General features: G+C 38.0%; 1 protein-coding gene across 2 annotated transcripts in view; it reads left to right on the plus strand.

Moving 5' to 3' along the window:
- Nucleotides 1–3,153: 3,153 nt before the first annotated feature.
- The window catches only part of LOC128031002 (phospholipid-transporting ATPase ID), a 43,065-nt gene continuing 30,758 nt past the window's right edge, over nucleotides 3,154–15,460 (plus strand). The window contains exons 1-2 of one of the 2 annotated variants that reach the window (XM_052619170.1): nucleotides 3,154–3,332; nucleotides 6,515–6,582. In XM_052619170.1, coding sequence (XP_052475130.1) covers nucleotides 6,558–6,582 — 25 coding nt within the window. In that variant the 5' untranslated portion in view covers nucleotides 3,154–3,332; nucleotides 6,515–6,557. Of the gene's footprint in view, nucleotides 3,333–6,514; nucleotides 6,583–9,662; nucleotides 10,214–15,460 lie in introns of those variants that run through there. The other variant, XM_052619169.1, reaches the window with a different exon arrangement.

The raw sequence follows: 15,460 nt of genomic DNA on the forward strand, positions 1-15,460 counted from the left end.
GAGCTGCCGCTTAACCTTCCCCAATGTGTTTTTTTACCTTGTTTGTAGTGTCAGAGCGTACACCTCTGATCAGTTTAAAATGATAAATCTCTCGAGTCTAACCTGCAATTTACAAATGGATGGGTGCAGAACCTACAAATTATCCGCGTCAACGAGCGAGTTACACTGCCCCTTTACTTTTTAATATGCGTTATTGTACAACTGTACAAATTAGCCTCAGTGTGTTATGATGCACAAATAAAGAGATACAGAATTGATCAATTTTGCCGTTTATTACTGTAACAGGTGGTATGCAATATGCATAACACTGATAATGCAGGAGATGTGGTTCATGCATAGGCAACATTTAATGTAAGTCTGTCAAATCGATTAATCACATCCAAAAAAAGTTGTTTATATAACATGCATTACTGTATATTTATATATATATATATATATATAAATGCACATACATACGTGTGTATATATCAGACCAAAGGGACAATCCTTCTTTTCCTTCTTACTGCTGCTAAATAAGCCATGTGACGCCGCTTTGTTAACTCGGAGACCTGAGATCAAGGTGCGGTTTTCCAGCGGGAAAGCTGAAAAATCGCACTCCATTCAAATTATTTTTCCATGCCGGTCATGAGAGTTTGGCAGTTAATTACACAACAAGGTTTTAACATTGTAACTTATTTTTTAGCTGTAGAGAGTAAACAAAACAGTCTATTATCAAAACAATACAATACATACAGCAGCGTCCGTGTCCCAAAGTCCCAGAATGCATTGCATTGCTGACGTCATGTTCCCAGACTCTATAGTGTCCCTTCAGAGGAAGCAGTTCGAAGTTCCCTTGACAGGGAAATAATATTTCTCTCAAAAGACATTTTAAGTAGACATATGATAATCCATGTTCTTCTACAGTGTACAGAAGTGTGTTGTTTTTTATTAAATGTATTACATTGCAAATCTCATTAATGTAGGCTTCCAATCAGAATGGAATCAAACCAAAACTGTGGTTAAAAAACTGAGGTAGCTATTTATCTCCATTTTTCTTGTCTAAAAATGGGCACGGCCATTTTTAAATTCTCTGGGTCTGGCTTCCGTTCTCATCTGTGTCCACTCCATTCAGCTATATTTTAGCTGAACAAAACAGTTTGTTTTGGCGCTTGATGTTGAAAGTTGGTGTGTCTTATCAAATTATTTTAATGTATTATCTTAATCATGAACACATTGGTTTGTAGTGCAAACCATTTTAACAGTTTACTGCATGTTGTTATTTTCCTCGTTGTTTACGTACAGCTGTTACTGAATCGGAAGGCTTACTTCCACGTTGAAGGGCTGTTAATGTCCATAATGTGTTTAGTAAAGTGTTTGGGGTCACTGGCTAATTCTAGACAAACTATTCAGGCATTACCTCACAAGATGTAACCGATTTGCAGGTTTCATGTCCATACTGAAAGATTTTTAAAACTGTAGCCTACCTATAAGCTAGAAGATGCAAAAGGTTTTTTTAACGGAAATGGTGGTGCGTTGAACACAATGATCTGATGATATTTTTATTGTTAGTAATAGGCTTACGATTATTGCAGATCACTGTTGGGGTGCTATGTTATTGTAATATTTACCATAATATAATCAGAGGAGTATAGAAAAGTTTATGAAAGTGTCATTCCATAATAACATTTCTAAATATATAAATACATACATAGTACATACATAGTATTTTTATGTTACATTAATCAGTGCCAAGCACACCTTCCTAAAGAAAAGATATGGACCAGAAGACATTGCAATTACTAAATTATATTTATTTAGACTTAAAGAAGTTCCAGATCTATAACTGTGCTCTTATTATTTTAGTTATTTTGCCTTTAATGTAAATAAACGTGCAAACATTATACTTGCTCTTGTGAATTTATTTTAATGTTAAAGGGATAGTTCACCCAAAAATCTAAATTATGTAATTAATAACTCACCCTCATGTCGTTCCAAACCCGTAAGACCTCCATTTATCTTGGTAACACAGTTTAAGAAATTTTAGATTTAGTCCGAGAGCTCTCAGTCCCTCCATTGAAACTGTGTGTACAGTATACTATCCATGTCCAGAAAGGTAAAAAAAACATAATCAAAGTAGTCCATGTGACATCAGATGGTACGTTGGAATTTTTTGAAGCATCGAAAATACATTTTGGTCCAAAAATAACAAAAACTATTACTCTATTCAGCATTGTCTTCTCTTCTGTGTCTGTTGTGAGGGAGTTCAAAACAAAGCAGTTTTATAATTCAGAGATTTAAGTAAACCACAGTGCCTTATGGTGAGGTAAGTTAAAATGCTTGTACAATTTACCCCAGAGCATTGGGGTGAATGCTGTGGGATAAATTTTACTGTGAAGTTCCAAAATACATCATTACTTCAGAGTAAAAGTGTACAGTTGCCAAGATGCAGAGAGTGGGTCAACTTACCCACTGGCTCAACTTACCCCATTCTCCCCTACTTCCATTGAAAGTGAGACAGAAGCAGGTTCAGAGAGTGAGGGAGAGCCCTCTCTTATCAAAACATCTAAAATAAAGTCAATTATTACAGTGTGCTGTCTTCTCTTTTTAATTATATATTTGTAAGAACTGGATAATTTGTATTTACAATCACCCAACCTCATTGTGCCCCTTTTTTGGTCTGGGCCACACTGCCCCTCAAAATGTATGTGCAAGGCTCTGCAAAATATATTTAAGTCTTCATCGCCAAAACCGTTTTTATCTCAAACTGTTCAACCATCCTACACTGCATGAAGCTGTGTGCCCAGCAGAGGGCGTACAGGACAAATCAAAACAATGAGCACATGGTAAACGTCAGTCTGCCCCCATGCTGCACTGTGAGGAAAGTTACAGCATGTAGCCTATATTCTGCATTAATTTAAAATTGTATGATAACATTCTTTAAAACCCACATTAAATAACAAAATTAAGATGCATGCAGTCATCAGCAGCAGTGTTAAACCACACTGGATGCTACAGGAACAAATCGAACGTATAAGAAATTTGGAATCTTTTTTTTTTTTTCGTCGTTCATCTAACATTTAATAAAAGCATTACTCTTGAGCAGTGCAACTGAAAGTGGGAACTAGCAGATGCAGATGCAGATGCAAACACCGCCTCTCCACCCCGCCTCCCTCATCCTATTACTATGAGCAGCTGCTGGCCTATCGAGTGCGATACACTTTCACCTTTCAAGGATGTTTTGATCGTCAAGGATCGGATGCATTGACTTCCGACGGGATACCTGTAGAGAAGAAGCCCTTACGGATAACAGAGATGCATGAATTCAGCATTGCTTGCAGGAGGAGCCGTTAAAGGTAACGGTCATGCGCTCACGACAATAAAAGCTTTACCTATTTCAGTAAAAGGCTCTACATGCTAACAGCGTGACTTCTGCGAGAACAGTTATAAAATACTTATATAAATCACTGTTTTTCCTCTTATTTTAAAAAATGTGAAATAGATGAGTGAAACTCCACCAGAGCTGCCTCCTGCGCATTGTAACAATCTTGTTTAACGTTTTGTTGTCTTATTTCGCATCTAGCCTACCATACAGCCACCCTACAATATTCAGTATGTCCACCTAATGAATACAATAAACTGATTATTGTCAAAGGCTTATTAATTAACTTAAACCAAGTTATTCTAGGCATTTCGAAGAGCTTTTGAAAGCAGAAATCTTTGTTAGTGTCGAAGATCATTTCTTCAGTCACCTGACTGAAATATTATTGATAATCAAATGTTGATTAATAAGTTGATAAAATGCAGTTACATGCCCATCCTTGTAAAATCTTGAAACAGCATGGAGAGATATAACCATTTATTTACTTCTTGACGTGGTACTTTTAAAATATTTTCAATAAGCACATAATAAGAACATTTAATCCAGCATTAAAAATGTTATAACTTACAAGTAACAAAATAGCTGAGTAAGAAATCCCATAAAAATGTACATTTTATGTTGTTTTATGTATCATCTCCACAGGCCCCTTGGAATACCTTCAGAGACCCCTAGTTAAAAATCATGAATTAAAACTCTTAATTGCTTTCCATATGTAATGTTAAAAAGAATATCAGCCATTGACAATGTTTTTGATTAGAGATGTGGGTTCAGAATTTGGGTTAGGTATTTTTGTGTCACTTGTAGCCTAATCTTAATTGAACAAGGGATTTAAGCTAGTTCTTGAAATTCCTTTGAGAGTAAAATTCTGACTGATAGCCAAGAAATGTGCTTTGTTGTGCTTAAAGAGCCAACAATGTAATAATTACCTAGAGAAACAAAGCATATGAACACAAAATGCACGGCCAATTTACATTTATATAAACTGTAATAATGATTATTATATATGCATCTTAAAGGCCACATGTGTGTGTGTGTGCGTGTGTGTGTGTTTAAAGAGAGAGAGAGAGAGAGAGAGAGAGAGAGAGAGAGAGCAGACTCATAATTTTCTGCGGTCAATATCATTATTGTAGTTCTGGTTTGATGGTAATTTCCTGTTTGACCTTTTGAAATCACAAGTGAAAATGATGGATAAAGAAATGAGGTAAAACACAGGGGAAGCCAATGAGGGCAGAAGAATTATTGGAAAATAACTAGAACAGCATGTACAGGAAAAATACATGGACAAAGAAAGTAAAATATGCAGCACATATGCTTGTCATAAATAATAGATCATAACACTCAAAAGCTGGCTTGTTTAGACTTACATGACCGCAAATAAATAACTAAGAGTGCCTTTTTCTCTTGATTAAAATGCAAAAGCCACTTTCTGGTTTGCATTTTGTGACAGACTGCTGCATGATGCTTGTTAGAGATGCTGAGTCAAATGACTTGCTTTACACCACTGCAGTCTGTTGTCAGCGTGAAGATGTGTACTTGTCTAACTGTGTTTATATTCAACATGGCTTCCAGATCTGGCTTATTTAATGTCAAAAGCAGACTGCTTAACTGGGTCTGTCCTTAAGTAGCTTTGTGAATATCAGAGTGTGTCCTTGCTCATTATGTATGTGTGTGTGTGCGTGTGTGTGTGTGTGTGTGTGTGTGTGTGTGTGTGTTGTGGGTCATTGGCTTTGACCTGCTGGTGTGGAAGCCTCCAGTTGGATACATGCTAATAGACTCTAATCATGGCTGACACATGTGTAGCAGCTTGACTGTCTGTGTGTGTGTGTGTGTGTGTGTGAATAGACAGAAATATTACATCTCACCCGAGTTAACCTTTAGTGTTCAACTTATAGTCTGTGTTTTCTTTACGTCTTTGGATTTGTTCTTTTTGTGAGAATATTTTTACCTGCAGAAACAGTTTTAGGTTGTTGGTATTTTTCTTCTGTTCTCGAGCAATAGATGACCTCCTCCTACCCATCTCTTCCCATGCTCTCGAACAGTCTGCTTTGATTGTCTGCATATTTAGGCACCACAACATATAATACATGATGTAAATATATACACATTCCTTTTAGAACCTTCTATAGAAAACAGTACAGTATATACATTAAAAAACAAAAGTTATAAAAAAAATTAAGGAAATACCCATACACTGGTCAAATGTAGAGCTCTTAAAAGGGTTAAATCTTTGTCATAATTGATCATCACCCCTTTAAATGAGTGCTGATGATCCTAAATATTCAATTTTAGCAGATAAAATAAATAATAAAAACACAGATATCAACTGATACATTTTATGACGTCAGTATGTATTGAACATTTATAACCAGGCCCCATATGGAAAACTTTATGGTAGATTCTAAACTATTTAATAAATAATGCTTATGTCCATTGACCAACTATGTCAATGTAGGTTTGATCACTAATTTAATGATTTTCTTTAAAAAAAGTCTGTGATATAAACATGCAGATTATATAGCTTTACTTTATATTGAGGATATAGTCATATCTTTTGCTTCTATACTATCTTGCCTGATTTATGGAATCTGTATTTCCTTATATTTTAGTTTTTTTAATAATACTGCATAGTAAGCAGAGCCACACTGAAATAGAAAAGGAAGTCAGGCAGGAGACAGTAAGCAGAGAGCATTACAGCGTCTTCAGAGAGAAATTTATTGGTAACCAGACCTGCAGACATCAATGTGCTTCTGGAACAGACCACTTTCTATTACTTAGCATTGGCTTTTAGTCTTAATAACAGTTCTATGTCCAGCTCATTGTATAACTAATGTGAATGTATAACCATCTCAAACAGGCTTATCAGTCTTAGCAATTATATTAATATTAACATGATTAAAGAAAAATAGTTGGAAAAAAACTTTTCCTAGGTTTCAGTCAGGCGTTAAGATTACGGCTGCAGGTTCATACGTATAAGCAGTGGCTTAGTTTTAGCTGACTGATCTGCATACTGTCGTTGTCAAGGATTAAATATCGTTGAATTTCCTGAGTGAGCGTAAACTGTTGGTATGTCCCCTGTTTTACCCTTGAGATTCTGTTGACAATGTGGTTCTCTCTCTCTCTCTCTCTCTCTACGTGTGTGCCTGCATATCGGTGTAGATTTTCCCATGGGACAGAGCGGCAAAATTTCAGAGGTGTGGAAATGTTCAGAAAGAGGCCTCCCCCAGGTAAACAATTAGCTACTCTCCCTGAACACACACACACACACACACTTTTATATTTAATTGCCATATTGTGCTCTGAATTTAGAATACACGCTTTAAAAAGTGCCCTTAACACTTAGCTCAACCTTCACTCTATGGCAATTTGTAACTGTTTTATACCTTGGTGAAATATATATATATATATTTTTTGCAGAAATACATATTGTCAAGTGATCATTAAACAACAGCACAATCCATTGAACACACTGTACTTATATTCCTCACTACCACATTTTTGTGCTACTTGACTAAAGTCCTAATGATGATTAGATTTAGGACCTTCATGTTGACTTTTTTCAAAAAATTGAATATATTTTCCATACAGATCACATTGCACAATTTCATACAAAATAACCGTCAGGTAATATGTTTATGACATCAGGATGCTTAGCTTTAGCAATGATGCTTATGAGAATTAGCATAAAAGATATGCAGTATTCCATTCATACATCAGTAGACCTTAGTCAGGACAGCGCCATATTACATTTTTTGACAGGAATGAAAACAAGGTAGTGAGGGAGAGAAGTACAGTGTGTTCAACTGAATATATTGTTGTTTAACAACAGATTGGTCAGCTGACAAACCATTTTTATGAGAAAAGGAAAAACCGTTTTGAAAACTGTGATTTGGCAAATTTACATGATCTAGGACCTTTATATACAGTATTGTTCAAAATAATAGCAGTACAATGTGACTAACCAGAATAATCAAGGTTTTTTGTATATTTTTTATTGCTACGTGGCAAACAAGTTACCAGTAGGTTCAGTAGATTGTCAGAAAACAAACAAGACCCAGCATTCATGATATGCACGCTCTTAAGGCTGTGCAATTGGGCAATTAGTTGAATTAGTTGAAAGGGGTGTGTTCAAAAAAATAGCAGTGTGGCATTCAATCACTGAGGTCATCAATTTTGTGAAGAAACAGGTGTGAATCAGGTGGCCCCTATTTAAGGATGAAGCCAACACTTGTTGAACATGCATTTGAAAGCTGAGGAAAATGGGTCGTTCAAGACATTGTTCAGAAGAACAGCGTACTTTGATTAAAAAGTTGATTAGAGAGGGGAAAACCTATAAAGAGGTGCAAAAAATGATAGGCTGTTCAGCTAAAATGATCTCCAATGCCTTAAAATGGAGAGCAAAACCAGAGAGACGTGGAAGAAAACGGAAGACAACCATCAAAATGGATAGAAGAATAACCAGAATGGCAAAGGCTCAGCCAATGATCACCTCCAGGATGATCAAAGACAGTCTGGAGTTACCTGTAAGTACTGTGACAGTTAGAAGACGTCTGTGTGAAGCTAATCTATTTTCAAGAATCCCCCGCAAAGTCCCTCTGTTAAATAAAGGCATGTGCAGAAGAGGTTACAATTTGCCAAAGAACACATCAACTGGCCTAAAGAGAAATGGAGGAACATTTTGTGGACTGATGAGTGTAAAATTGTTCTTTTTGGGTCCAAGGGCCACAGGCAGTTTGTGAGACGAACCCAAACTCTGAATTCAAGCCACAGTACACAGTGAAGACAGTGAAGCATGGAGGTGCAAGCATCATGATATGGGCATGTTTCTCCTACTATGGTGTTGGGCCTATTTATCGCATACCAGGGATCATGGATCAGTTTGCATATGTTAAAATACTTGAAGAGGTCATGTTGCCCTATGCTGAAGAGGACATGCCCTTGAAATGTTTGTTTCAACAAGACAATGACCCAAAACACACTAGTAAACGGGCAAAGTCTTGGTTCCAAACCAACAAAATTAATGTTATGGAGTGGCCAGCCCAATCTCCAGACCTTAATCCAATTGAGAACTTGTGGGGTGATATCAAAAATGCTGTTTCTGAAGCAAAACCAAGAAATGTGAATGAATTGTGGAATGTTGTTAAAGAATCATGGAGTGGAATAACAGCTGAGAGGTGCCACAAGTTGGTTGACTCCATGCCACACAGATGTCAAGCAGTTTTAAAAAACTGTGGTCATACAACTAAATATTAGTTTAGTGATTCACAGGATTGCTAAATCCCAGAAAAAATTTTTTTTTGTACAAAATAGTTTTGAGTTTGTACAGTCAAAGGTAGACACTGCTATTTTTTTGAACACACCCCTTTCAACTAATTGCCCAATTGCACAGCCTTAAGAGCGTGCATATCATGAATGCTGGGTCTTGTTTGTTTTCTGACAATCTACTGAACCTACTGGTAACTTGTTTGCCACGTAGCAATAAAAAAATACTAAAAACCTTGATTATTCTGGTTATTCACATTGTACTGCTATTATTTTGAACAAAACTGTAGTTCATGCCATGGTAAAGACTGTCAGTCTACCCCCTCAAAGCCTCATTTTTCACACTTTAAATGCAATATGGTGTCTAACCCAGCTATAAAATGCAACACTTCTTGACTTCCCTGAACTCATCTGATTTAATTTACTGTATTATGCAGTGCAGTCAGAAAAGAACAAATTATTTTTGTTAGTATTTAAGAGGCAATTTCAAATATTAGCATGCACACTTATATTTATCAAATAGTTCTGTGTGTGACTAGGTAGTCACAGGTGTGATTTTGTTCCAAAGCTTGCGTGTTTTCATTTTGGTGCAGTGCAACATCAAAAGTTAAAGACATACACGTGAGTATATGCTGGAGCATTGCATTTAACAGTCCGGAGGTTTCCTTCCCTGGCACGAGACTCCCTCTCTCTCCACACACAACAGACGTAGCACGTGCACAGACACCTGACTAGTCCAGATGTCTTCCGCAGTGCCTCCTTTTCTGACCCCTCTGCTAGCCCTTAAGTATGAAACTGTCTGTTTATCAGACGCCACTTTGACTCTGAATCTTATTACTATAGGCTTATTTCATTGCCAGGAAAGACAGTATGGTCTCTGGCTCCTTGTGCCTTCTAACCCATACATATTTTTATAGCTCTGCAGTATATGTTGCCCTGGCAACCTCCTCGGTCATTTCCTATTGGCCACATCCTCGACCAATACAAATGCTTTCTGATTGTGTCATATAAAAACATCGTCGTAGTCCCAGTGGCGCTGCTTGAAAGAGTTAGCTGATATAAAACGTACGAGTCGGAAATCGATATTTCAGAGGTTTTTAGTTCAATGTCTATTAATATTTGCTCATTTAGGAGTTTAAAGCCACATTATGTATTATACTTGAATATTACATGCATATCTGAAACGCAGAAAGTTACTCACAAACAATCCTATAGTGTAGAAAATTCACGCTGTTTAAAACCTTTTAGGAACTAGTTTTGTGTAAGTGTTATCGAACCGCGACGAATGACCTCGACGACTCTGCGGCAAATCAAAATTGAAAGGGAATGAAGTGTAATTGACCGCCGCTTCTGTAATCTGATGTCTTCCACTCTGCGCTCCGTCATCCTGCGCCGGCGTGCCGCTGCCGCGCGCGCGTGTCTCCGTCGCTCCGCCGGTGTGATGTCCTACTGCTGTGTGCGCAGTTCCGTGTAAACGACGCTGCGACAACATGACTATCCCGAAAGACATCCCAGAGAAGTGGTTTCCAATCATTCTCCCTCTAAAAAGGAAGAAAGAGGGATTAAGCAACTCAACAAAAATAAGAAAAGGAACAGGTACATTTACGCTGCGTTTTAAGTCATTTGTTTACCACAGATGATGTGATCTGAAATAAGCTTAGTTGGTGATGTCTATTATTCTAATCTACGTGACATGATATTCATGTTAGAATAGAGGTCATTCAGACAATAATGTCACATTTATTAGGTTATTTATTGTGTATTTATGTTTCTTCCTCCTTCAACACATCCCTGTCATGTAAATAAACAACTTTGTCTTCTTTCATAAATGTGCTTATTCATTCATTATTCCGCTCTCATGGTTGTTTTACAAAATCACACCATTGTCCAGTGACCGCTGTGTCTGTGTATGTCCTGTATATAATAATATGACCTTGTGATCATAACCATCATGCTTTCCCCAGTCAACATTCACAAATCACTCAAATTAGCCAATTAATTGCATCTCGGTTTATTTTTTAAATGTGAAACAATCTGTATAGTCAGTCTTTAGAACGTCTTGTTGTTGATGTTATTGAGATGATTGCATAACATAATTTCTGCATTGAAAGTTACCGTCATTTAAGATCTGTCACACAAAATATATTTCACAATATTTAACCACATGAGTTAGAATCTCTTTCTCATGTGCATTTCCCCCATGAATCACTGCTTATCAACATGAGGTCTGATATTGCACCGTTCAAAAATTTTGTCAAGACGTTTGTAGTTTTCATTAAATGTTTTTGTAAGTTTTTGTTGCTGAAATTAAGTAACTTGATGCTGTTCTGGTTTGTAAATGTGTTGAGCTGGACCTCTCAGATTCTGTAAAGCCAGGCCACAACTGAACAAGAATTGTTGGTTGGGGATCAACTTTATGGGCCTTTTGTCTGTAATTATTTTTTTTAATTTTTTTTTTTTGAGGTCTTGAGGATTTTTACACTCAGTGGCTTCAATATATGTGTAGGCTTTTCAGTTTATAATGTAGAGTCATTTGTGCCACATTTCTGTGACTCATACCTGTACAGGCTGGAAATCACAGTGAGATTATTGTTTTCACCTCTTCGACTTTCATATTTATGTCTCACTTTCCTCAAGACGACATAAGTTAAGATGTCTGTCATATATGACAGTGCCTGTCACAACTTAGATGCTCTCATTATTAATCACTATAGAGGTAGAGCCATCTAAAAATGACCAGAATGATTCAGACAACAGAGGTGGCTGCCATGTGTAAAGGTATCAAAGTTTCATTTAAAATCAAGAAGATTCCCACAAAATCACCTTTGGAGTCTTATTTGTACTTATGTTGTCAAACATTTCAAATGTGATTAGAGTGACATTGTGTTAATTATTAAGTATAGCAACTGACCTTAAGTTGACCCTTAAGGCTAAGAAATATCCAGTGGACAAGCCGCAGAAAGGAATTCATTCTTGTAGTTTCCTACCGTACTGTAGGTAGAAATAGTTAGTGTCTTAGTAACACTATTCTTGGCCTTTTCAGGGCTTGTTAAAGTGAATGTCTCATCTGACGCAGTCTATTGTGACTATAAGTGGTGATCATCTCCTGCATACTTGACTATCATATCTCTGTGCATTTAACTTTGCAATTATTACTGTCATTCAAGTTAGAGTTTAGATTTTAAAGGTATATGGGATATAAGTGTGGAAAAAAAGTTATCATCTCTATAGATCTTATGCTATAAAAATGGATCTAGCTGTATTTTTAAAGCAGAGTAAGGTATATGTGACTTTAGCTGAAAAATAAGCAGGGATATCTGGGATGTAAATCCCATGGCAAAACATAGAAACAAATAGAGACATCATTAGCACAGCTGCTGATCCAACAAACTAAAATTAGTTTAACCCAAGATAATTAATAAAAAAATCAGTAGACTTCTTCGGTTTATGTTTAAAAATGAATTACCAAAAATTTTCAGTTAACTAGAAGTACTTAAACTTTAATTCACAGTTTTGTGGTATACTCAGTGTTTTTGATTATTTATTTAGTACAGTTTTACTAATGCTTTCTTTGTGGTTACATACACACATACACACACATACATCTAAAATAGCCTTTATGGAACATATTTTTGCCGCACTGAATGTGTTGCAGTCAGTGGGTGTTAAGCCTGTCCTCATGTGAACCTCTGTAAATTACTTTACTCAGAGAGTCTGCTCTCTACTATTTTATAGTCAGCTCTAATGTGGCGAAACCCCCTGAGTATTTGACGAACATACATACTATATAAACTGTCATATTGGTGATGGATGGATTTGGTCAGTCCAGTAAAGAAAATAATGAATAATGTAGGTTGGTGAGAGATGGTGGGTGTATTCTGGTATGGGTAGATGAGTCAGTCAGCTGGGCATATGAAGGCACCTGCCAGAGAGTAGAAGGGATGGGGAAATGGGAGCAGACTGCAAGATGAGAGAGAGAAAAAGCAGCAAATGATGCATAGAGACTGAGATGAAGTAAATGGTCATGTGGAGGTCATGTGCTTTTTTTATCAAATGAACAAATACTTCAAGATGCTTAGCATATGTTTTGGCATTACTCTCTCACCATTTTCAGAACAGGAAAACCATCTTTAAGGAGAATGGGCGAGAAGTAATAATTTAAAGCAATAAATTAAGAGAATACAAACAACTCTTTAGGCAAATGCAACCATTTAAATGAATACATTAGTGAGTATTTGGTAGGGATGCAATGATACAATTTTTTCAGAGTATTGGCCACTTCCAATCCGATCCGATATCAGCACAGTTTTTTTTTAAGTCAATGTAGAATTTCTATATTTCCGTGGTTGGACCTGATCATCACTCTTTTGTGTGTTAAACACAGTCTGCTAAATGTAGACAACTTGATTGTAATGAAAAATAACAAATGAAAAAAAAATATAACCATAATCTGTGACAAACATACTATTATACACTAAATTAGTGGATAATTCAGCAGCAAAAATTAATCTAGAAAAATTGTGTGTGCACAATGGTTTTATAAAAACATTAAACTAAACATTTAGTAAAACAACATTATTGTCATGATTCCGCTGCTACTTAGGAGAAACGAGGAAACACAGGAGTAAACTCAAACACAGTCTTTAATCTTCCAATTCGGGGAAAAACAGAGCAATCACACACACACACGTAGCACATGGACGAATACAATACAGAACCAGATATGAGGGGCAGAACACTTTAAATACACAAGAGCAAATGAAGTTAATTAATGACACAGCTGGAACCAATAGAACTAATCAGGTAACAGGAAGGAACAAATAAGGGCATAAAAATAACATAGAGCACGTGGGGGGAGGAAAACAAACGAAACCGAGTCTGATATAGTCTCAGCCTTAGAAGTCATGCCCACAGAGCATTGGGTGAATGTCGGATGCATATGATTTTTTTTAAGCTGTACATGTGGAAAGTGCAGTTTGATGACAACATCGCATGTTGTTTACTTGATGTGCTCACGCGCCGATAGCTAAGTTAACAACACAGAGATATTTGAAGCAGTTTTACTCGTGCAGTTTGATGACAACATCGCATGTTGCTTACTCGATGTGCTTACACGCCGATAGCTAAGTTAACAACACAGAGATATTTGAAGCAGTTTTACTCACCGCCTGCTGTTCCAACACACGATCGTGACCCTTTTTCGTTGGGACTGCATTATCCTTAAGAAATAAACGATGTGCAAATCCGGCGTCAAACTGGGCCTTGTATGTAAAACAAGCATCTTCGAAATGCAGGGAACAAACAAAAACACTTGCACAACTCTGTTGATGCTCTGTAAAAAATAAACTCCATCCACTGGTCCCTTAATGCTGTTTCTCTTTTGGTAATCTGTGCAGGGTTGTCTTGCCCTGGCAACCAAAAACCCACTTCTTTTGTGACATTCCGCGACGCTCTCGCTCTGGTCAGTGGATGTCTCGTCTCTGCTCTGCTATACGGGAGCGCACGCTCTTCCGGCAGACGTGCCCGTAGGACCCATATAAGGAAATCCTGCTCCATCTAACGTCACACAGAGCCATACTCGAAAAAAACTTTCCGAAACTTGTGACAAACTGGAAGGAGTATTTTTGGAACAGAAATACTCCTTCAAACGTACAACTTAATTTTTGAAACTTTGTCCATGTTTAGCATGGGAATCCAACTCTTTAACAGTGTAAAAAACTCAGTATGCATGAAATAGCATTTCACCCCCCCCCCCCCTTTAATGAAACGAACTGTGATTGGATGTTTGACATGTCGATCAAATGTCCTCATGGACGGGTCTTGGCCAATGAAAGCAGCCATTGAGACTAAGTCTGACATAACCCCCCCCTACCGGAAGGTGCGTCCTCCTGTCACACAACACCCAACGTAGAGGGTTAGGTGAGAAAGGAGCAGGCAGCTCAGGTAGCCATGGAAGAGCAGGCAGCTCAGCAGACTATGGTGGATCCGACAGTTCAAGAGGCCATGGCAGACCAGACAGTTCGGGAGGCCATGTTGAAGTAGGGTACTCAGGAGGCCATGGCAGACCAGACAGTTCAGGAGGCCATGTTGGAGTAGGGTACTCAGGAGGCCATGGCAGACCAGACAGTTCAGGAGGCCATGTTGGAGTAGGGTACTCAGGAGGCCATGGCAGACCAGACAGTTCAGGAGGCCATGTTGGAGTAGGGTACTCAGGAGGCCATGGCAGACCAGACAGTTCAGGAGGCCACGCTGGAGTAGGGTACTCAGGAGGCCATGGCAGACCAGACAGTTCAGAAGGCAATGATGGAGCAGACAATTCAGAAGGCCATGGCAGAGCAGCCTCAGAGGAAGCGGCCTACGCCCTGGCCTCTATGGCTGGAACCTTATAACTGTCTCTCAACTCTGGTTAGAGGATAGAGCTTATACTGGAGCAAACTCAGGGGCTGAAGTCAACACTGGAGCAAGATCTGAATTTTTGGGGTACTCCATATTTTTTAAATCAGATCGAAGCACTGAGGCTGGAGCTGACACTGGAGGAAGCTCTGGGGCAGCCGGCGGGCTTGTGGGAGCAAGAGAGGGATGGCGCTTACTACTTGGGTCCGGTATTCTGTCATGATTACGCTGCTGCAAGGGAGGAACAAGAAGATACAGGAGTAAACTCAAACACAAAGTCTTTAATCTTCCAATTCAGGGAAATACATAAGAAATGTAGCACAGTCCCGAACAAGCCGTTCAATATATTTGCCCAACCCTGGCCACTATACAAGATCCCTACAGCGCTGCATTAGTTTGACTATGCCGAGATGGCCCTCAAGTGCCATGGTCAAAACTCATCCTCTGGAG

Source organism: Carassius gibelio, chromosome A16 (genome assembly GCF_023724105.1).
Source record: "Carassius gibelio isolate Cgi1373 ecotype wild population from Czech Republic chromosome A16, carGib1.2-hapl.c, whole genome shotgun sequence".
Lineage (NCBI taxonomy): Eukaryota > Metazoa > Chordata > Actinopteri > Cypriniformes > Cyprinidae > Carassius > Carassius gibelio.